This window comes from Sprattus sprattus, assembly GCF_963457725.1.
Source record: "Sprattus sprattus genome assembly, chromosome: 7".
NCBI classification, from domain to species: domain Eukaryota; kingdom Metazoa; phylum Chordata; class Actinopteri; order Clupeiformes; family Clupeidae; genus Sprattus; species Sprattus sprattus.
The window spans coordinates 22,116,682-22,141,315 of NC_137926.1; the positions used below are offsets into that span (position 1 = coordinate 22,116,682).

The 24,634-nt window shown below is 45.2% G+C and overlaps 1 protein-coding gene across 1 annotated transcript in view; it reads left to right on the forward strand.

Annotated features, from left to right (window-relative positions):
- Positions 1-3,030: 3,030 nt before the first annotated feature.
- Positions 3,031-24,634, forward strand: part of necab2 (N-terminal EF-hand calcium binding protein 2) — a gene marked incomplete at both ends in the record, with an annotated part of 67,552 nt that continues 45,948 nt past the window's right edge. Inside the window, 2 exons of the mRNA XM_080841508.1 lie at positions 3,031-3,348; positions 8,775-8,799. Of these exons, the coding sequence (XP_080697634.1) occupies positions 3,031-3,348; positions 8,775-8,799 (343 nt within the window). The remainder of the gene's footprint in view (positions 3,349-8,774; positions 8,800-24,634) is intronic.

Sequence of the window (24,634 nt, forward strand, 5' to 3'; positions counted from 1 at the left end):
ATTTGTATTGTACTGCATTCTTAGGACAGAAATTGTTACTTTCTTTCTGAAAACAGCACTCATGACCACACTCATGATGTGATATGGAAGTTCTCCTGACTTTTTGTTCCATAATCATGTTCAAAGTTTTGACAATGAACTACCCTTGCCAGAATTTCCAAAAGGTTATAGATCATTTTGAGTCTTCTCCAGGCTCGATTCTGATTACTGCAGCTAGTGCCACTTCTCTGAGCTGTAATCAAGACAAATTGAAGCCTGCGCACTCCGGGAGGGATGATGGGGGGACTTGAGCTCTAACAGGTCAGTGAGTGGCTAGAAGCCAGACTGGCAGCTCAGCTCAGAGAATCTGATCCTGATGGAGCAGTGTGTGTCTGTGTGTGTGTGTGTGTACGCATGTGTGTGTGTGTGTATATATATATACTGTATATAGGTGTCTGTGTATGCATGTGTGTGTGTGTATATGTGTGTGTGTGTGTGCGTGTACATGGATACTTGTGTGTGTATGCATGTGGATATGTGTGTGTCCACGAGTGCTCATGAGTTTTAGCCTGCGTGCATCTGTGTGTGCACATGCAGGTGTGTATGCATGTATATTCATGGCTGTGTGTGTGTGTCAGTGTGCACCAGTGTGCCTGTGTGCGTGCGCGTATGCCTGCACTCACACAGGCACAGACAGTGTTTTTGCCTCTGTGTGTGTATGTGCCTGTGTGAGTGTGCATATGTGTGCTAATGGTGCACTGCTCTTCCCTGATGGGTGCTGCAGCATGGGGTTGATTAGGCTGAGAGAATCTGAGCCAGAGGACCAGCAGAGAGACAGCCCTCCTGGGCGAAGCTTTCCCCTTTCAGGTTCATGCATCGCTGGTCCTACTCTGAAGCCAGGGCCCTATTTCCCCAACATTTTCTCTCCTTAATACTGCAATCTAAAACCAGAGATTGTGATTCTGAGTAATTCTGTAAAATAGTGATATAATGTTTCTGCACTACAAAGCATTTAAATCAGGCATTTGCAGAAAGAGAGGGGATGTGGTTCACATCCCTAGGGCAGGAGGTGATGGCTACCATGGATGTGGTCTTAATTGCTCGAGGCAGGGCTGGCACTGACAATGTTTGAGTCCTCGATAAAACTTTGCATTCCCACCCCCCTCCCTCCCCCCAAAACAAATCTTAAAAGATTTTAAAGGTGCTGTGTGTAGGATCAAGTGGCATATAGCAGTGAGGTTGCAGATTGCAACTAATTGAATACCCTTCCCTCAGCCCTCCCTTTCCAAGCGTGTTGGAGAATGTACGATGTCCGTCAGGTGCCAGTAGCTAGCTCCAAAATATTGTCATTGTCTACGCCCGCATTGAGTAGTCATAATATGTCAAGTGATGAGGGATTACTTAACATGAATTGTATTGAATTGAGTTATTTAGTCTGTAAAACTGTAGGTCATAGCTCCCATGGGCTGTAAATTGTGAAGTTTGGCTGTTACCTGTTGGCTGACATGAGCGCCAAAGCTTTTTTGTTTAACGTTACACTTGTATTGACAATCATTTTCAGCAGTTGTGGACTGATCTCAGTAATGTCACCGGGTGTTTTGGATCCAAATAACAAAGAATAATTTTAGTTTTAGTGCATAAAGGTAAAATTACAATTTAGTACATGTGTCACAAGTATCGAACAACTAATTGCATTTAGATTTGCTTTTAGCAGAAAACAGGTAACTTCTTCTGAAAACATGTGACCCTCATAAGCCCTCATTTACATCTGGGAAAGGCCACACCAATATTTATCCTTGTTTTCTGCGCTTCCTGTTGCGTCTTCTTTTTGTCAAAATTCGGCCTCTCAAACTTCTCACAACACAAAATGGTTAGCCAGCACCAGCAAACACTTCTTCTTCTTCTTTCCTCCTCTTACTCTTCCAACCAGCGCCACCAATTCAAGCGGCCTCTTCAGCGTAACACACGTCACTTTGTGTACACGCAGCAGATAGGCTATGTACTGTTTTAATTGGCTATAGCTCAGCAGAAGAGTAGAAGGTTGAAGTTATCCCAAGCCTTTAACTTATCGTGAGGGCGCACTTTCAAAAAAGTATTCTTCTGCGCCTCTCTCACATTTTGCGCCTATGTTGCTTATGCCACTGGCGACCCCTGGCTTGAGGGGCTGTTTGAGTCATGGAGGTTGAGATTAGTTGCCAAGGGTTTCCCGCATTTCCCGGAAAAGGAAATGATTTGTATTGCCTCCCGCTCTCCTTCTTTTCATGCTAAATGCCTCCCTGGTAGCCTGTGAATCTGCAGGTGGGTATTTCTTCTCTCAATCCAATTAAATACAGGCCTCCGAATGTGAAATGTGTTAATCACCAGTCAGAAAGGGCAGGGTACTAGAGGCTTACCGACACCTTTCAACTAACAAAGGTCAGGTTAGGCCTTTGGAGAAACACACATCCCAGGGTGGTAAGGGGTCCCTTCAAACGGCGGGGAGAGTGTGCCAAAATGGATGCGTCCTCCAAGCGGACTGGAAAGTAATATAACTACCAGGCGCCCATTGTGTCCACAATAATCGGAGCGTGTCTGCAAAGAGTATAGTTGAGCCCTTCTACTCAGTCTTTCCTAGCTCCGTGAGGCGATGGGCGAGGCTGGCATAACTTAATGAAGCTAGTGCATCCTCTTCCCCGGCAACAGTAAAGAGTGACACACACACACACACACACACACAGTTTTAGCTTATGTATGGCATCTGCCAGGTACAGCTGACATCTGTGGCGTTAATTAATTTACCGCAAATTCCATTTAGAAACCATTCCAGAAGTGAACCATTCTCAATTCTACAAAGTTCAAAAACCACTGTTGGTGGTTCAGAAAGTGGTCGCTACCATTCCCAAATAACCTGTTCAATAGCATTTCAAATGGGTAGTAAGGAATGGAGTTAAACCAATGTTGGGAATGGGAGTGGGTGGCGTTTTAGCGATATTCGGCGGCGCGCTGATGATGTAAGAGAGGAGGGAGGGAACGTTCCCATAGCGCGCAGCATGAACGCTCCGCGGCAAAAGGATGTCTGAGCAAGCAGCGCGCTACTGCAGGGACGGTGTCCAAAAACTGCTCCACAAAGAACAAGCCAAACTCCGGTCACAGGACAGCAAAGAACAGCCCAAATCCGGGGCCCAGGAAAGCGAGATAGCGACGGCTGCACAGTCCGGAAACAGCGGTACCCAGCCCGGTGGAATCGACGGGCTTGTCCGCTGGATAGTCACCAAGATGAGCGACAACAAGAGCATCTCAACCCGGGAATACGCCAAAGAAGAGGCGGCAGTGGCCCAGGAGCAGTTCTTCGCCCCAGAGCCACGGAAAGGCATCTCTGTCATTTTAGATGTAGGTGTCCCTCAATTACCCATTGTTTAATTAAATACTTTGGCTTATATAACTCAGTTTTTAGCTATTTTATGTTGTCATTTGATACTCTTACATTATCATTTACTGTTAAATGTTTCTTTAAGTTACTTCGATAAATCTACTGTGTATGTAGGCAACACGTAGAAGTTGCTAAAACGATATTTCCGTTTTCTTTAAAAAAAACTACTGATCAACAACTGCACTTTTTAAAAGAGATATTACTTTCTCACTCGTTTGGAAAACACAAAAAAATAGTTGCACATGATGCGTTGCCGTCAGCGGGATGAACAAAGATGTCAAAATGTGTCACGTGAAATGTTCTGTAATTATTCGTAATCAGACTCTTTTAACTGGCCCCATTTGCCATTTTGTACTATAAATTGTAACCTCGGTAAACGGGGGATGGGTGCGCCCGGCTTCAAATTTGCTGTGCAGATGTGTTAAATACCTGCTGTTCTATTCAATTTCATTAAAGCGCAATGTGACCAACATTATGGTTGAGTATATACACTATTATAATTTGAAGTGTAATTGATCATCACATGTACATTATTTTACCCGACTCAAGCATATCTGACGAACGTTCCTTACTTTAAATAATTTATTAAGGTTTTGCAGTGTGCGTAATTACACAGCGCAGTGGGCTGCTGAGGAGAGGTCTCAGCAGTATTGATTTAGTAGGTCAAAGTGTTGCCTCTCTGTTTTTTAATCGGTGCTCGATAATGATGTGTATCTGAAGGTCTTTTCTCCAGAGAAAGCAATAGTGCTTAGAGCGGTTAAAGTTAATATATGAGTGAAAAATAGTTCACGCCCAGACACTGATAAAAACTAGGTGCCCAGATACTGTAGTGGTGTATGAATAGCTAATTAAAATTTAAGACCAGTGGCGTTGTGGTAAATATCGTTTCAGGAAAAGTGAAAAGTCGAAGGGTGTCGAGATTTAATGACGCGAGCCATGGTGGAGATATGGTAAAATAACGGCAATGGCAAAGCGGAAGGGAGGGGAGGAGAGCGCAGACAGCAACCCGGCGAAAAGGGAAACGAGGGATGCGAGAACAGAGGGGAACAGAAAGTCGCCCGGTAGCGCAGGTGCTTGTTAGGGAATTGATTGCCTTCCAAACTCTGAAACCCTCGTGGATGGATTTATCTTATCTTTCCGAGCTGTTTGTGCCAAATTTGACACCACGTGAGCCGTCCAGTCCCTAACTCACCAGAAAAAGGGGACTTCATCTTCAACAAAATCGCTCTCTTCACTACATTGCAATAAGCTTATCATGTCACCAAAAGCTATTGTAGTGTCAGGACTCAGGACCCAGGTGGCACACTAACCTAAAACTCATCTTAAACAGCAGAAAAGTTGGGCATGGTCAATATTGTTTAATGTAGTGTTACTGCCGACATGGGGAGACCTTTGCTGCCAAAATACTCAAATGCTTTCTTGTGAATTTCTATGATTTTAGCCACTTTCTGTTACCCCTTATGGAAAGAAAAAAACACGAAGGCATCTAATTGTTTGCTTTTGTTATTAAGCTATAAGCCTTGCATATTGGCCTTTGGTTTGTTTAAGCAAAGCTAAAGTCTCTGGTTGCCCTTCGATCCGCTGGTTTTGATTAAATGGGGTCTGGTTGGCGCATTTGGCATTCTCTGAAGGTTCAGCTTGATTATTGGTTTGAACTTTGCATTATAAATAATTTTGCTATTTGCTCAGTAAATCGTGTCTCAGTAGAGAAAATTGATGTCTCCCTTGTCCAGTCAAACCAAAGCTGCTCTGAATCGTATAAAACTGCCCCTCCTCATTTGGGTGTGTCATCCAGAATATTGCAGTAGTGTGTGTGTGTGTGTGTGTGTGTGTGTGTGTGTGTGTGTGTGTGTGTGTGTGTGTGTGTGTGTGTGTGTGTGTGTGTGTACGGTGCAGTGTGTGTGTGTGTGTGTGTGCATATGAGTGTGTGTACGGTGCAGTGTGTGTGCGCCTGTGTGAGTGTGTGCGAGTGCCACAGTGCTGATGTTGCACGGCTGGTTTTGTGGAGAGCCATCATGGTCTGGATGAGTGCAGCTGATTGCTGGAGGTTTCTTTAGTGCTCCTCCTGTCTCCTCCTCGACCGGCGGGGCAGGGGCCGACTGGAGCCTGAGACCACAGCACCATTCATTCTTAATGAGGCACCCTGATGCAGTGGGGTGCTCTGCCATCTCACCCTGCCTCTCCTTTCCGTCAACCTTACAGTCAATCGCTTTTTCTGCATCTGTCTCTTGCTTTCCTTCTCTCTTGATCACTCAGTTTTTATCACTCTCTGGCTTCTCCTCTCCTCCCTCTATCACTTCTGATTCTCTCCATCTTACACTCTCTTTTGCCTCACAATCATCTCTCTCTCTCTCTCTCTCTCTTTCTCCCTTCCTCTCTGATTATTTGTCTATGACTGCTTTTAGTCATAGCAGATCAGAGTCTAGATGCATCTCCCTCAGTAAATCTACTGCAGAGAGTGAGAGACTAACAGGAGCCTATGAGTTTTAATGAGGCTAGAGTTAATAAAAGATTCTCTCTTTCTTTTTCTCTTTTGGTCTGCCAGATAGAATTGCATACATTTTCATGAAGAGAAATCTGATGCATTGGTCTCTCTCGCTTTGTGTATGTACCTTTCTACTGTCACGACTGCCTGGCTCAAGGCAGCCCTGACGTTAAATGGGTCGACCACACCGTAGTGATTAATAAAAGGGTTTATTTACATAAATATAAACAATCAGTATAATGTGTTAAAAGGAAAGTGTCGTGCAATATGTCTAAGGGTAATCAAGTAACAAACAATAGTGTAAAACACGACGCGGAAGGAGGGAGTATCCAGCATGGAGTTAGGCAGTCTGAAGTCTTTCCCAAGGCTCTCACCACTGGAACAAATCCACAGACTACGATACGGCAACACAGAAGTCAAGAGCAGAGAGAAGCAGAGAGAGGCCGTCCATGGCAAATCCCAGCCTCTTATAGGCCAGCCCATTATCTGCTAGGCACTCAGCACCCTGCAGGATATACAGACAAGCAACAGACGTGAAACACCAAAAGGGGCGGAGCCCCAGGCCTAATTAGTAGGGCCGTAACTCTACCTTTCCCTCTCTCTGCCAGCATAACCAATGTATTTTGCATTCGCTTTGTATGAGAAAATACAACAGTCCTGAAATAATCATAGTTGTAGTCATAAATAATAAATAAAACTCAATAGCAGTGCTATGTGCTCTAATTTGCTCACAAGTCTTTATGAAAAGCACTGAAATTATTAGGCATAACAATTAACGTAATGTAAGGTATCCAGCAAATCATTTCAGGGTAACGTGAAGTGCTGATGGATTTTATATGGGCTGTTTGAATACTGAAATATTTGAACAATTTCTACACAGAATGACTGCGTTCCTGTTGAGTAGTACTGGAGCTGCCTTAATTAATAATTCCTTAATTAATAATTCCTTCTCTGTCTGGTGTCCTCTGATGCCATGCTCTCTGTCTTTATAGTTCAGATGAGCACTTTGCCGGTGGGTTTTGTCCCCTTTTTCTGTCAGAGGAAATCTTTCTTCTGAGGAGGCAAAGTGGGTCACCTACATTACATGACACCGTACCATCTACTGCCTGACTAATGGCGGATCAGGGCCCGTGTCACATCAGACCTCTTTCCCACATGCACATGTCCACATACACACACACACACACACACACACACACACACACCTACATTCCCACACTCAGCCAGTTTTTCACATCTCTTATTTCACACAGACTGTATAGCTAAAATGAAAGTCAATGTACACATACTCAAACCGAGCATACTTGCCACTGTCAGCACAAGATACATTACAGATTTATCATCTGTTTGAGAGAATATGTCTTTTCTTCTAATTGGCTATATTACACTTTGACAAACTGCATCTCCGCATTCAGTTGAAACGAGAGGAAGTGTGTTCCTCGGAGCCTGTAAAATAACTGTGCCTGCATGCATGTGGACGTTTCACGATCTTGTTTCTCTTGGTTAAGTGCTTCATTGATTTTTTCCCCCCTTTATTTTCAAGAACTCTTACTCTCTCTTTCTCTCTCTCTCTCTCTCTCTTTCTGTTCACTTTGTATCCCTTCGCCTCCACTGCACATCAGTTCAGTGCTCGCCAATAACAGACACAGATCAGCGGAGATTGCGCTGACCTAGCAAACACCATCTCCTTTGAATTAATACAAAAGGTACTAACAGTGGCTTTCATGGAGTCCACCCCCCCACCCCTCGGCCCCGCCATTAGATAATTTGTGGTATTGATTGGAAATTGTTCAAGGCATTGCTCCATTGCTTGGTGGAGTGGAGGAGAAGAATGCAGCCAGGCAGCAGACAATCAGCACCAGAGCATTTGTCATCTGCTGCGACAAACCTGACAGGCCTTTTTATCCTTATGCTCCTGTCTCACTTTCACTGCCTTTCAGTTTGGTTCACATGCCTTACAGTGGCCTGACTGTCCCTCCAACCCCTGCACCCCTCCACCTGACGGCCTGGGCCTCCTGTCAGGGGTCTGCTGGCGTTTGGGTTGATGTAAGCAGGCATTGTGCCCGCCTCATTCCAGCCGTTCACTGCACTGAATGCAGCATCCTCCATCCATTCAAGTCTAGCCGAGACGCATTCCATCAGGGAGGAGTAGGGGCAGCCTCAGGGCCATCCATACTGTATATTCAGATTCAGGCATGGCAGTGCATGACACACACACACACACACACACACACACACACACACACACACAAACACACTGGTTTTCACTCACAAAAGGTGTACTTAACTGCTAAAGCACCACCACAGAAACCTTCTATACACCATATAGAACATGACCAATGCAGACACCCAATGCCGGAACTTGGCTCTTGCTTAGTCCCAGATGATCCACTCCACTAAGGAGCAGAGGTGAAGGGGTAGACTCTCTAATTGATGTGGTATTTGACTGAACCCGGCCTTCTCCAGAGCGCGTCCCCAGACATTATGGATCGAACTGCAGAACCCAGTCCCCCACCTCTGTCCTCCTCCTCCACTACCCCTTTCTCATTACCTGAGAGTATTAAGTGTTCTATTTCACAAGTGAGTGGACAGTGTAATCAGGTTTCTTTTGTGAATTACTCCTGGAGTGTCCTGATTGTTCACCAACCCATGCGAAATAATTCCAGGAGGGGGAAAAAATCTTCTGACACTTCTCTAAATAATAGAAAGAACATGACATGCTCCATTGATTCTTAAAAGCGCATTTGACCCTTACTAAATATTTGTGAAATCTGTTGTCATCCATGATAATAACACTATTGTTTACCGTGATGGTTAATATTAGCAGTGTGTCTCTGGGGTTTGCTGACAGTGTTAATCTTCTGATTTGCTGATGGATGTTGTGTGTGCTGTCTGTTTCAGATTTTCCGGCGAGCGGATAAGGATGGTGAGTGGATCTCTCTTTTTTGTCATTGTTCGTGTGTTGTGTGTTTCTACTTTGCAGTGCCTTTCTACTGTCATGATGTCTGGTTCCTCCTGGTCCGTCAGTGCATAGAACCACCAGTATTGCTTTTATATATTACACAGTGTCTCACCTGTCATATAGATAATATGCATAAAATATGTGCATAAACTATGTATAGGCTGCAAATATTGTTCACTACAACACTTGATGTGATGCCAAACACTTGAGTGGTGGCAATCCATTCTGGGAGTGTTAAATATAAAACTGGCATAAGATGTATTATGTGCTGTGCTAATTGGTATCCGTTGTAAATAAATTAGTTTCTGAATTCCCCAGCAAAGAAGGAGGCTGAGAACATGAAACGTTATTAGCCTACTTGTTACCCATAATTATTCAGTTAATTCAATATCTATATTACACCTCAGGTCAGTTCAACCGCCTAATGCCCTCTGTTCCTGCACAAATTCAGTTACCAAACCCCACCTTATGGCCTGGTACCAAACCCCACATTATGGCATGGTACTGCCTTCTGGTAAACGATCAGAGATTAACTAGTTTTGGCGGGGGAAACTCGGGTGAAAACGGCGGGTTGTCTTAAACTCCAGTGATTCAAAATATTATATATATGTAATATATTCAAAGCTCCAGAGAGGGGTGGATTGTGGATGCAGGTGTGGTGACTTAGCCTTTTCTTTCAGGGTACATTTGTTTGCACCAATCACAAACCATCACTGCCCAAGTCTGATTTATCTATCTGGTAAAAATAAATATAATATTCCCTTTGTTGGAGTAGTGGTGCATTAGACAGACTTGATATTTCTGGCAGGCTTTTAAAATACTATAAAATGCTTGTTTTAAAAGATGAAATCCCTTGAAAGACTCACACGTCTTTAATTAAATGCTTACTCAGCAGTGTCACGCATGATGTAGATACACAATGATGACTTTTCTTGTTATTTCTATTCAAATACTGTATTCTAATTAGACTAAGGCAGAAGAAAAAATGCCCCACCACATCAGAACATATTGCATTCAGGTTGATCCAGGTGTAAATTCATCAACATAGCCATAGCTTGCAACCTGCCATATCTTATTCATTCCCTATTCACATAGGCTATGTGAATAGGCTGCTGCTCTTGCATTTTATGCACCAGGATCTCTGGGATATCCCATATCGTCAGTATTACCTACACACACACCAGTCACCAGTAGCTTCATGGTATGCATATAAATACCTTTAAATGTCCACTCGTTCCCCTTAACCCAATCCTCAGCTAGTCAGGCTTTCACTTACCTGTTCGGTTCTGCTGGGGTTCTGGATGCATTGACTGCAGCAAATAGCCTCAGGTTTGTAATTAATGTTGGATGCCATAGTTACCGGAGACGAGCCTAATACACTGTTGCAGTAAAAGCTTAAGATCATTCTTTCACATTTCCACACCGTACATAGGCTATGCTTTTAGGTAAAGAAGTGAAAGTAGCCTATTAAGAAAACCGGTGTTTCCACCCAAAATAAATGTTTTGCAAGTGCTAGAAAGTCTGCTGAAACATTTAACATTTCTGCAAAGATGTAAGCCATACATTGTTTGTTTCAATACCTAGCTCTGAAGTTGCAAATGTGTTCCATTCAACAAATTTAGATGATTAAATTGTGTATGTATCACATGTTATGTATGTTTGGACACTTTATATTCTTGTCCTCAATAAACTCTCCAGAATGGAAGTGAGATGGGTTATATTGATATCGACTAAAATATTGTTAGCTTTTACGGAATCTTTATTTTTTTTACCAGCTCAAAATCACATGCCCTGATTACAAATTTAACAGTCAGTTTGAAGGGATTGCCCTAGGGATTTACAAGGGCTGTTTAAAACAGGTCTGACAAGTTACAAATTTGTGTCAACAAATTGAGTCGTTGTGAACAACTAAAGCACCTTGGTTTATTCCTTGTAAAAGCGCTGATGCAATCAGTTGTAAGGGATTGCTTGACAATACTATTGGTTAGCTTTTACCAAACCTGTCACCAACAAACTTGGGCCTGGCTCTGCCCACTTAGAGCCTCTGACCACAGCTTTACCACTCTCTATGAAGCATTTATTAATGTGCAACAATCTGCATGCACTGCTGTTTCCACCAGCCATTTTCACCCTCAAACTCGAAAGCCTTTATGTCTTTCAGAATAAGAGTGGAAGAGAGCTGTGATTTCATACTCTCTGTGCCGGGTTGAAAGCCATAGAGGAACCCTTAAAGGTTCTCAGTTGGACCCTGTGATTGCTTGCACAGTCATTTTGGCCATCCATCAGTTTTCAGCACTGAACAGCTCCTCTAAGCCATCAGTTCAGGAGAAAAGAACTTTCTACTGGAGTTCTCTCCAAAAACGCTGCTAAAACCCTGTTGTGATAAAGGTTATATTTAAATTTGTTGGAAATACCTGAATTATTGTGCCATCTTTGTTTTGAGAGAGCAGAGGCCTGTGTGGTGGGAAGCTTTGGTAGGAGTGATAGATGTGGTTGTGCTTTATGGTCTGTGAGATAGCGGTTGCTCGGTGGCTAATATACTGAGCGGTGTGGGGCCATGTGTGCTTGCCCAGCTCTGCAGCATGTGCTGCCAGCCACTCTTTGATTCCCTCAGGCTCTTGTTTGTTCTGGTGCCATATCCAAGACAAGAAAAAACTAACAAGAAACCCACTGGAAACACAGCACTTTATTTCAGCCAGATGGCCATATTGCTTGTATTTAGTATCTGGTATGTGTTCCGATGAATGTGTTTATGTGTCTGTGTATTTATGTGTGTATCTGTGAATGTGTTTGTACGTGAGGGGGAGGGGGGAGGCGTGGGCTCTGAGTAACTCTCTGTAGATTGTTTAATATCGCGATCATCCACAATTATTAATAATGTTCATAATAAATGACATGGATTGCAGTACTGCAAAATCAGGGGAGATTTCGTAATGCTGTGCTCCTAATAAAACTTTAACATAAAAGATAATGTTTTTAGGATCATTTATCAAAGACATTTTTTTTTTGTCTCCTCAGTGGGCTCTGTTTTAAGAGATACCTAACCTAGAAGCTTTCCCTGTGTCTAAAAAGTGTGTTGAAAGCAGACAAATAGCTGAAGAAAAAGGAACAGAAAAACCGACTTCCCCAACCCCACCTTGTTAAAGAGAATCCTTGTTATTCTGTGTACACAGCTAGCACAGTTTATTTTTAAATGCTGCTCTCTCTCTTTCCCTCTTTCTCTCGGGAGCAACTGTATGACTTCAGTAATGAGAGAGCGAGATGTTGAGCGAGGGGGTAGTGGGGGTGATGGAGGGGAGGGGGAGTTTGAGGCAGTGAGGAGGCGGGGGAGCGTGTATTGGGGGAGATGTAACGTGATGCCAAGCTCTGGCACCAACGGACTGCGATTCAATCAACCCCCCCAACCCCCCCCCCCCCCCCCCCCCCCACACACACACACACACACACACTCACTCACACACACACAACAATGGCCTGGTTTCAATTCAGTTATTTCATTTCACTGCAGCTCTGAAGGAGATAAGCCTGTCCATGTTAAACATTTTCTCCTCCACAAGGACAGAAAAAAAAGAAAATTGTTGTAGTGTGCAATCATGGTGAAATGGGAGGCAAGTATCCAGAGAATAACATATATATATATATTCCCTCGAGCCAGACACATGGTGATATATGGCCTATAGGGTGTTTCTTTTGATTTGCAATGTGCCCCTCCTCCTCCTAGTGGTACCTATTGTAAAAACAAATGGGGCTCATTAGGTTGATGGATATTGGAGGGTGTGTGTGTGTGTGTGTGTGGTGGGGGGGTTAGCCATTAGCGTTTGTTTGATTGCTAAAATGACATGCTACTCTGGCCCCCAGAGCTTTTATCTGTGCTCATCCAGGCATGAGCACATGACTGGCCGCTGATTAAGCCTTGTGACCCCATCAATCTGCAGGCCCCGGGCGAACAGACAGGGCTCTGCAACCCTGCCCTGCGAAACGCACCCAAACATCTATACCTCCGCATGCACCTCTTGAAATATTAAATGGTTCACTGCTGTGCACTTGTAAGAGAAGAGAGGGAGACAGAGAGAGAAAGAGAGAGAGAGACAGACGAAGAGACTGGGTTAGAAAGAGAGAGAGAAAGAGAAAGGTAACAGTAATTACAGACATGTGGGTGGTAATGGAAATTTAATTGGCTTCATTCTCCCACTTTGAATCGTAAGTGCAGTGCAGTGCTTGGCACTCCTCTCCTGTCCTCTCTTCTCTCCTCAGCATCTGTAGGAGCACCCAGAGTGCTTCCCCCATTTACTCCAGGTACGCAGACAACACATCTGACTTTGGAACAGCTCCAGCCCTGCTCTGGCAAACCTCTGGGGCTAATTAGACTGGGACACTTGCTACAGTCAGTGACTACCTGGATAGAGATGGAGAGCCCAGTACTAAGACAAAAAAAGATAAAGTGCAGAAAGTTTAAAAGCGCAAGCAAAGATAGATGCCGAATGAAGACAAGAGAGTAAGGGAGTGGGGGAGAGGGGAGAAGGAAAGGAGAGAGAAACAGAGAGCTAGAGAGAAGGGGTTTGCCGACGTCTTTACAGTGCCCAGTCGCCATACTTAGGTTTTAGTGGAACAGATAATCCTGTTTTTCGGATAAGGCTGTTAAATGCAAATACCTCTCCCTCTCAGTGCCCCTGGTGCCTCTCCCTCTCTCTCTTTGAATTTCAGTATTCACAGTCTCACACTGGCAGCAGCAGAAAAGCTGCTCATATTAGTGCTCATATGACATGAAGTAAAAGATGCTGACACCCTCACTTTCCCATCATGCAACAGCAGGCCCTGCCTAAGACCTTATCATTTATTAAATACAGTCAAGAGAGAGCAAAAAGCAAGGGGAACAACCATCGTCATGCACTGTGTCAGATCTACTTTAGACGTTTGGCATTGTTAGGAGTGCAGTTGCCAGCCTGCTTTTTGGAGTTGCTGGAGTGCCGGCCTCATGGGACGTTTGCATTGCTGGAAGTCAGTGGGGGTGGTGTTCAGGCAGACTGCAGTGGCTGTTGGCTTCCAGTGAGACTGCAGAGAGTTTGCTGCAGCTCAGCCAGAAAGCCCCTCTCATTTCCTGACTGCAGAAGGAGTGCCAGCAGGAGGGGAGGGAGAGGGCAAGAAGAAGAAGAGGAGGAGGAGGAAGAGAAGGAGGACAACGACAACAACGGTTGAAAGAATGGGGGACAGAGTGGGACAAAAAACAGGATGGAAAAGACAGGGTGGGATTGAGTGTGAGGGACAGAATGAGATTGCGATTGTGTGATGAAAACGAAAAGCAGTAAGAACAGCATTGGTTAACCCTTCTTTGCACCTGAAAGATCACAGGGAAAAGTCCTCACTATGACCCCTGGAAGCTTGGGATGTGTTTCACCCCTTTAAATTGCTTTCTCTCGGAAAAAGAGAAAGAGAAACAAACCATCCCTGCCTCCCGAGTCTCTGTAAGCTTTTAGAAGTGTTGTCAGTCACTTCAGACTCTATACAGCAAGGTGTCTACTTTTCTTTTCATTGATGCACATTTATACTGAGAACTTTCCCCTGCAATAGTCGAAGTGTCTAGCTAGAATTCATTGCACGTTCTGTATAACTGCATGTCCACGGAGGAGGACAACTGAGCCGTAGCCTCCAGTAAGATGGCTACGTCCCTGGCCATGGAGGAGACGCCCCACTCCCCCCTATCTGCTGTCTGTACAGTCACACCCGCCTCCTCCTCACCTGTAATCCTGTCCCCTCTGCTGGCCAAGGTTTTTTTGGACACTCAAGCAACAAAGCTGAATCAAGGGGATGACAGCACACAGTGCGGATTTCTGAGGCATGGCTGCGTAGAGCTGTACTTTGGACGTGCTCTCTCTCTCTCTCTCTCTCTCTCTCTGCCTCTCTCTCTCTCTCTGCCTCTCTGTCTGTATCTATCTGTATCTCTCTTACCTGTGCAGGTCTGAACAGGGATATGCATTATTCACTTCTTTTTGGCTGCCGTTTCTGACATTCTACTAAAATGAGAGATGTCTCTTCTCTCTTCTCCTGGCTGTGTCAGAGCAGGCTGTTACCATTGGGCCATCTCTGAAACCCAGTGCCATGCTGACAGTCTGGCAGGTACACATGGATATAAATAGTCTCACTTAGCATTCACACACACACACACACACACACACACACACACACACACACACACACACACACACACACACACACATACATACACACACAAAAGTTATGTACAAACACGTATATGGAAGGATCCATAGAATGATCTATTTACACTGTTTTGGCTCACTACACTACTATTTCATCATCCAAACATGTATGCACATGTACACACAGCCGAACACTGGCATAGACACCTGCTAGTGTCACACTTGTGTATACATGTCAAAGACTTGAGACTCAGCTAAAGACTGCCTCTGCCTGGTGCCCTTGTGTGGAGGTTTAATTGCTATTTTTGATCCTCCGCAGGTTTCTGAGTCATTTGTTTTGGGGGGTAATTATTGTCATTCTCTTTGCTGGGAAGACAACATGCATTTAGGGACGTCTGTTTACCCTACTGGTGAGCAAATGCTGGCATTTGTAGGAAGAGGAGGGGGGGGGGGGGGGGAATGTGGAGAATGTGGACTGCCTTTCCAAGGCAATGGGCTCTGAATGCCTGCAGAAACAACCACTGGAGGAAAACGCACAGGGCCAGTTCTGCTCTGTTGTTCACCTGCATTATAAATGTGCCCCAGATTTCTGATGGCCTGCCATCAAAGAGCCAGCTCATTAATTCAGAATAAGTGCCAGGGAATATATTTTTAAAAAAATCTGAAATACCCACACGTCTTAAGGGTTGTAGGGCCATCCTTTGAGTACTGATGAAAGAAATTATGCAGTGGTCCAGCCGTCCCTCTGCACAGAAGGAGTCCCAGCATCAGCTCGAAGGGAGCAGGGTGAGTGTGTGTGTGTCCAGGGCGACATGGCTAGTAATTAGTTATGCTCACAGACGGACAGCTGTAAACACAGACTTAACACAAGCGCCTCCCTGACCGATCCTGAGAGATCATCCCTCATTGATGTGTTAACTCTCACAGGAGGGTCCAGAGGGTTTGGGACCCCATTGGTTAATTTAAGAGGTGAGCAGCCCCGTAATGAAACACGTTCGGAGGCTTTACTAACGCCTCACCCGGCTCTATTCCCCACACCCCATGTGTGTCAGGAGGGAGTCCAGTTCAGAAACACACATTAGAAACAGCTGAGACCTCCCTGCACTCCGGAATGGGCCTTTGAACTTATTCATGGTCTCCCTCTTGGCACACAAACTTCTGAAGTTTGCATGAGTCCGAATGACTGAGGTTAGAAAGAGACACCCTGATCTGGACTTGTTAGGTAGGTGAACTGGGCCTTGATGCTCTGGGTACAGAATTACAGTCTGAAAATGGGAGGCTGGAAAATCAGAGCTGGGAATATTCCAATTAAAACTGACGATTGCATCAGGGGCTCGGTCAGTGCCTTTTCTCATTAGAGCTTTTCTTGTTTTTTTGAAGTTCACACTTACTAAGGAAGGTGTTTGGACTAATGGTCAATATGGGGAGTGTGGAGTCTCTGTCAACTTTGTGAGGTCTCACACTCAATGTTTCTCAGTCATTAGTTTTTAACCTTTCCCTGTTATCCAAAGCCATGCAGAATTTAACCGCCAAAATGTTTTCCTCACAGAATTGGAACCATTCTTTATAAGGGCACCATATAAACTTATATACTGCACATATCTTGCAAACACATAAGTCAGAAGGCTTTTGGGATGAAATGAAGAACATTTCTTTTGGACCTTTTATCTGGAGCATAAGTACGAACACCAGTGAACCAACCGTCTGAAGGCAGCAGGGACTGTTTTGCCCCCCCCCCCCCCCCCCCAGGTTTCTTCCAGTTACTCTGTCCCCTCCCAGGGGGAATGAAACTAATTAAAACATACCTCAGGCCTGAGGCGGAAAGATTTGGGTTCGCTCCCTTTTCATATTTACGTTTTTTTCCCCCTCGCTTTTGTTCTCCATGGTTCTAAATCCGGTTTAATTAGGTTTGGCCAAGTTCTTGTATTAAAAAAGAAAAGGAAAATTAGAAAAATGGCAATTGGTCTGGCATGTGAATGTAATGAAAGGGGGATCTCAAGGTGGGGGCAGTTTTACTCCCCCTTGTTTGTTCAGTCAAGGCTTTAAACCGGACGGGTAAACACGTTTGGGTTTGCGTTGGCGATAAGCTGAATTCAGTGTTCACTGACAGAAGAGGAGGGTGCTGGGGGAAGCAGCAAGGTTGTGGCCTGATGCTTTGCCTCTAACACCTCTCTGCCATGTTATTCCTGTCAAATCCCTTGACCAGCTCTGCACTGTGCAAGCGTGCTGTCTTCCCGTTTTTGTTGTTATTTTTTAACATTCTGAGTGACCCTGGGAGAAGGAAGAAGGGGAATCTTGTCTTCCTCTTGTTTTCATCCAGCTCAGCCGATAGCCTTCCATTACTGCGGACCCCAGAGAGAGGTGCTCTTTGACCACTCAGCCCACTCACTGAGCCGTGGGGGAGGCGAGGAGGAGAGCCTTCACAAAAGCCAAAGAGACGTGCTGTCTGCAGGCTGCTGTATGAGCCTTTCAAAGTGTAAGGAGCGTTTGGGTTTGGGTGAGCACATAGTGAGCTTTTCCTCAGTTCTTGTTTTGTTTTCCTTCTTATTTGTTTTCAAGAAGCACTAGCTGGAAATCACCAAGTCTCCTTTTTAAAGGAGTGCTTGACTGATGGCCTGTGCATGTCACAGTGCGGTGATGCTTTACTTCAGAGCTACTCTATTAGAGCTACTGACATGCTCTGCTAATAGCCCGAGTGCTTGTCCTATCTTTCACTTTTGCTCACAAGGCTGCAACATCTGAACCTTTTCCTGGATGCCTTAAAGCCTTGCCGATTTTAAGATCAAAGGTTTCACAGTTAGGGGGGCCTTTGAAGTAATTTTTTTACACTTTTAGAGGTGCATAAATGTTCTCCCTTAAAAGTCAGATTTGCTACCCAGGTCTGAGACCTCAGACTATCGGAGGAAAAATATGTACCTTTCATCGCTGCGTCCATCCATACCTATTATGTCAAACTATTTTGTTTTTGTTCAGGTTGCTCCTTAATCTCTAATGACAGTGGTTGAGCACTAGTTTTTCATAAACCCTCCCATGAACATAGTGCACATCAGCAGTTGGTAGTGATATGTCTATTTCCATGATTAAAAATAATAAGATATGTATTAATACATTACCATTCAGTTCCTGATTATATGATCATATGATTCAGTGAATCTTGAGTACATTTCTTCCCTCTAGTGCTAACATCTAGTCAGTATCCAGCTATACAAATATCACTGCTGTACAAGCTGAAGGACCTATCACATTCGACACAGTGATATCTGACTGAAAAGGTCTTTTGCGCCGAGTGGCTTGGGGGCCCACTGCAGCTGTCATTTGTCAGGCAGAGCAGAGCCCCTTTTCCTGGAGAGTCTGCTGTCATCATCCGGAGCTGTTTCTTCCCCAGCCGAAAACACGGACAGGCGTGTTCGCACCGCATTGCAAAGGCGCCTAGAGGGGAAGGAGACGAGTTGCTGACAGGTGAGGAGACTGACAGGCACCTCTGGGCCCCGTTACACATCTGGCACGGGGAGGCCCACCAGACACCCTCACACTCAGCTGTCTGTGTTGACACTTCACACAACAGCCGCTTACCTGCCGTTTATTTGACAATTTGCTAAGTATTCTGTCTTGGCACTGTTCATTACCATCCACTGTTCATTACCATCAGTGGGACATCTTCTTAATGGTTTGGTTTTCGAAATAATGATCACCAAGACCACAAGGACACAGCTTGGGCACACCACAGAGTTCACTGTTTCGCTGAGATCTGAAATGTGTGGCCAATATTATTAAAATAAGAGTGGCTTCGGGATAAAGTCTTGAGTTTTATGACTGCTCTGGTGCAATCTGTTTTTTTTTTTAGCAGAAGAAAACGAGTTCTCCTGACTCCTGAGGCATTTATCACAGGCCTGCGCTGTGTGGAAAAGAGGCTCTAGTATAAGTCAGGCCCAGGGAGAACAGGCCTCTCTAGCTTTACACCCCATGAGGATGACATACCGCTGATTCTTTACAGAAAGAGGAACCTTGGAGCCTGGCCTCAGTCCGCTGTGACAGATGCCAAGTCTTATCCACCCTGCTCCGCTGTGCCTGCAGGTGTCAGGCCAGTGTAACTGATCCACTGTGTGAGGAGTGGACAGATGAGACCTAATTAAAGGCTGTGGGGGTCAGCTGTTTTGCTGCTGTGGGTGTTCGTTTGGGCTCTGTGGCGATACGATAACGAAACTCCTGCTGAAGCGGTACCTGTCTGAGAGATGCCATGGCAGGTTTGGGCTGAACTCCGTCTCCCCTGCCACTCCTGCTGTGCCAGTTTCCTCTTCAGGCTGGCATCGCAGCACTGCAATCTCATGCCAGTGAACTGGCTGGCAGAACTGCCATTGGCTGGGCAGCCTTGTTGGGGAAAGATTGGGCAGAGACTGCCAACCCACCCACCCCTTCTTGATCCTAGTCTTACCTAGCTGCAGGAAGCTGGGATCATGATTCGCCGCATACTGTAATTATGTGTACTTGTGACAGAAGTGAGGCTGAACAGCAAGAGCACCATCTTGAGATGCCAGTGACTGTCCAAGTCCAAGGTATGTCAAAGAAGCTTTTTGGAAGCACTAAGATGAGCTCAGCACAAAGATACACCAAACTGGGTCCACACACCACACCCCACACCCTGGTGATGGCAGCACGAGGGACATGGGCTCACTGAGCTCAGGCACTCACGGAATATGCTATTTTGTGAAATTGTGTTTAATTGCACACTTAACTGTCTTCTTCTTAATGGATATTTAAAATGCACAGCATCAAACCTGTAAGTGCAATAGGGCAGATGGTTTTCGATTTAACGGAATACTACTTAATACTAAACATTGCTATGCTAAATGGCTGCATTGTGAACTGTTCATTCTGTCACAGGTGTACATGTATAAACACAGTACATGTGTTGCCTGAATGTTGGGTCGATATGGCATTGCTGCTCGATTACTGTGACGGTTCTTCAAGAAGCCACTGAAAAAAATGAAAAGAAGATGTGAATTATTGAGAGTGAAACACTGACATGACCTTTCCAGCTCAAGCCTACCACACACACACACACACACACACACACACACACACACACACTCATCTCATCACTGACAGCAGCAGACACAGATCTTTTTAACACTAGCCTTATCACAATCTCACGTTAGGGAAATCTCTTAGGGCGTTCTCTGGCGCTGCACAAAGTGCATACCCCTTCAGCAGATTAAATGAGGTGGGATCACCAGCATTCACAACAAGATAGTGATCCAAAAGCAAAAGCGAAAGAGAAAAAAAATCTGTTGATTGAATTTCTTCCTCTCCCTTGCCTCTTTGGTGAAAACCCACCCTGGCCCTTCTTTGCTCTGGAGATTGCAAATCAGGGATTTAGATTGACAGGAGAGGTACCCAGTGAAAGGGTAGGTTATTACTGGGACAGGGCGCTTTTTGTGCCCCCGCTGATCAGGAAGGGTTGCAATGTGTGTGTGGACATGGTGCTGTAATCAAGAGCTCGCCAGGGCCCCTGTCCAAATGACATTTAGGTGTCAGTTAATTAGTGTTTCGGCATAGCTTTGCCTGGCTGTGGGTAGGTGTGAATGTGTATCGTCAGATGATAGAGTGTGTTTTGTGTGTGTGTGTCTGTGTGTTTGTGTCTCTGGAAGGCAATCTTTTAAAACAAGCACAAAAGTGCTCCTCTCTCTTAGTTTTTTTCTCCGTGCGACCATCTGCTGGTGGGGAAAGCCGTCCCAGCTGGGAGCTGCTTTTTTATCTACACGTTGCATAAAGTTTTCTCCCCGCAAAGTCTTTTCCTGCAGCTTCGCATGACCTTCAGCCAACACCCCCCCTCCTCACACACACACACACACTGCCCCCACACGGAACACAGGGACATTGAAAAAAGACGCAATTTTTGTTGGATGACGGTGCCAAATAGAAAGAGAGACAGACAGCCAAAGCCTAATTTCACTGCATAGCAGCATCTCCCATCATCCATATCCATCTGAGGCCAATGAAAGCTCAGAAAATAAGCTCCTCTTTGGCCATTCATGCAGGACACACTAGTTGTATGCTTTTCCCTGTGTACACACTAGCCTCATATGGGAATACAATAAGCTTTGGTGCATTGACATATTTCCTCTGTCATTGTGGACCTCTATGACTCCGACCATGATGATTGCACACATCAATCCCATTTTGAGGAGAGCATGTTATTAGGACCTCGATATGAGCTGGGTGTCATCATATGAATGGATCTTCCAAGGTTATGGCCGTAATCACGTCTGCCCTGGCAATCTCCCCGTGTCCTGTTACCCTTGGTTACAGTGTGTTGGGTACCCAGTATGAGGGCAGAGACTCCCAGTTGTTTCCATGGTGTTCTGATCATCTCCATACGATTGCAGTTTCTCCAGATGGCTGAGGGCTTTAATCAAATGAAAATCTAATCTCAGGTCAGATCCCACCCTCATCACTAACGCGGCGTCTCCCTGGAGCTTTGGTTGCCCCAATCAACTCTGCCATTCCTCTTCATTTTTGTCGGGCTTCTATCAATTAAACAAGCTGACCTTTCAACACTCTTCTCTCTTATTACACTCCTCCACTCTCTGGTTTCTCCGCTTTCTCTCTCTAAACACACACTGTCTGTTGGTCCTTCACTACGTCCACCATATACACCAAGGGAATTTTCACCTGAATTCCTAAAACTATCGGACAGAAAATGAACTGACAAAAACATAAACCTCATTTGCAACAGATCAGACAGTGCTAAACCAGATTGCTCAATCTACTGCGTATGTGGGCGTAAGTGTTGCAGTTCCTTTCCTCTTTTTTTCTTCTCTTCATCTCCTCATCTTCGACATTTTCTGTTCCTTATTTTTTTATGTACATTCTCACTCTTTTCTCTTTCTTGACTTCCCATCTCTTCTTTACTTCCATCCGTGGTAGCCTACCACCTGTCTTCCCTTTCACGTGTCTTTGTCTCTGCTTTGATCTCATCTCTTCTGCCTCCTCTGCTTCTCATCTCTTCAATCCCCCCCACCTTTCTCCTTTAGTCAGCATCTCTACTGAAAGCATATTTAATGGCGGTTTTGACCAAAGGATGCCTCTGCCTGTAGCACACAAAACAAACAAAAGTCTTAACCCATGCAATCAGTGTTGCTGCATATCAGCACCATTACAGGTCATTCAGTCCCTTAACATGTGTGCTTTTTTGCTATCTACTTAGCTTCATGTCCCCCATTACACATTGACACACAGGGCGGAGAGCGGGGGGAGTGAGATAGAGAGACAGAGATGTCCACCCCCTTCTCATGCAGATCTACTTGAAGCTAAATAAGAGAAAATGATTATAATCATGGGGTATTCACTGCCCCCTTCCACATCCACACACGCACACACTCACCTCATTTGCACACATCAAAAGAGCCCAATAAGGCGGATCTCTCCTTAAATGTTGATTGGGTTTAATCACCACTGCCCATTGTACAGTACTAAACCCCAGGTAATCAGCTCTCATTTCATTCTTCCGCTGAAGAAAGGGAGGGACGATGGGTTGGAGAAGAAGGGCTTGATGGATTGTTTTGCTGCACTTGCATGGAGACGTGATTGGCTGGGTGGGGTTTAGGAAAGACAATGTTTCTTTCTCCCTCTGTGGGCGAGGCGGTTTCCGCTCTGTTAGCTCCCGTCTGCTGGGATCACGGAAGGACGCCTCAGTGCACGTCTGTTAGCCCGACTGCACTCAGCCCGCCTGCCACAGCTTTGCTGTTCGGTGTCAAAGTGCCCCAGTGCACGCACAAGTGAATAATAGCTTAATGAGATTTGCTTTAATACGCATTAATTGATTTGGTTGGTGGCTTGAGCAGTCATAAAGGCACGCTCTTGCTTTTAATCATGAAGATGTGTGGTTCTAATGTGATTTTATTTTGTCACTGCCTTTTCAGCAATTTGATTTAGGCTCACGAAGGATCAGACATCATCACTTCTCTTTTTTGCACTTCTTCAACAAGAGTTTTATAATGGTGCCTAATCATGCAGACTGGTCCAGATGACTGAGATAGATCCCTTTGTGTTGCGGTCTTGTAGATGGAAATCAGTTGATACCCACATTGGCATACAGTGCAGTGTGTACTGCTTTGGGGTGAAGAATGTACTATATTAGTGTGTGTATACCCTGTGAGGTGTGCAGTATGCTCTGTGAACGGGTCTAGTATTCTCTGTGTATGGTTCTATTGTGCTCCGTGTATGGTTCTAGTGTGTTCCGTGTCGGTGTCTAGTATGCTCCGTGTAGGGTTGTAGTGTGCTCCGTGTAGGGGTCTAGTATGCTCCGTGTAGGGGGCTAGTATGCTCTGTGTAGGGTCCAGGTGTGCTCCGTGTAGGGGTCTAGTGTGCTCCATGTAGGGGTCTAGTGTGCTCCGTGTAGGGTCTAGTATGCTCCGTGGTACCTGTGGGTCCCTGGCAGGTGGAGCTGCTTTAATGCTGCTGATGGATGCCACAGCGGAGAGAGAGCTGACAGCTCTGTGAAAGCCACTTCTGTTGCCCATTAATCACCACATGCAGACCTGCTGGCACAGGACACTGTCTGTGTGTGTGTGTGTGTGTGTGTGTGTGTGTGTGTGTGTGTGTGTGTGTGTGTGTGTGTGTGCGTGCGTGCGTGCGTGCGTGCGTGTGTGTGTGTGTGTGTGTGTGTTGTGTTCCTTACATTTACATTGTGCAGACTAATTGAACTTTGTATGTATTTATGCATTTATGTGTGGATGTGTTATGTGCGTTTGTGATATGTGTGCACACATGCATGTATGTGTGCATTGCTGTGTTCAAGCTCACTACATGTGTTTAAACCAGTGTGTGTTTATTTGTGTGTGTGCTCTACACACTCAGTTGCAGTCCTAGCTACAGGAGTAAGCTGATTCAACTGCAGCGTCAGAGCCCCAAATGCCCTCTCTACCCCTCTCCCTTCTGTCCTCCTCCCTCAAGGGTTGTAACCTGCCAGCACCCAGATGTCCCCCGGAACTTTCAACGCCCACACATACTGTTTTCGACAGTGCGTATATTTTTCCTAAATGGTCCAGTTGCCCCTGTCCATTACTCTCTGGGTGGTGCTAGCAGTGCGAGCAGACGCAGCACTTTTGCCTGACGCTAATAAAATCCTCTCTTTATTTATCAGGACGGAAGGGCATTGTGATCCCGCCTAGCAGGGAGTCCTTCTCCAGTGCTGAATGCATTGCCTGCATAGCGCACCTGAAAACGGAGATAATAGCATAGAGGAGGTTCTTAATGGGGCCAGGAGATAAGGAGAGGAGGGATCACAAAGGAGTGTGTGGGGGTGGGTGAGATTAGGGCGCTGGAAATGAATGAATACTGTCTTCCTTCCTTTCAGAGTGTATTGGGTCACTGGCAAAATGGGAAGATTGTGAATTAAGAAGTGAGTGGGAGACTAAGAAATGGCAGAAGAGTTGAAGAAAGAGAGAGACAGACAGAGAGAGAGAGACTAAGCAACTGAATAGAAATCTAGCACAATGAGAAAAGGGAGAGAGGACATAGAGAGGATAAATAGGAGGGAGAGAGAAAGGGAGATGATGTGAAGGGGGGGAAGGGGGAGGAAGAGAAAAAAGATTGAGACATCCCAAAGAAGGCCAGATCCCTTCGCCCTCCCGTTGCCATGA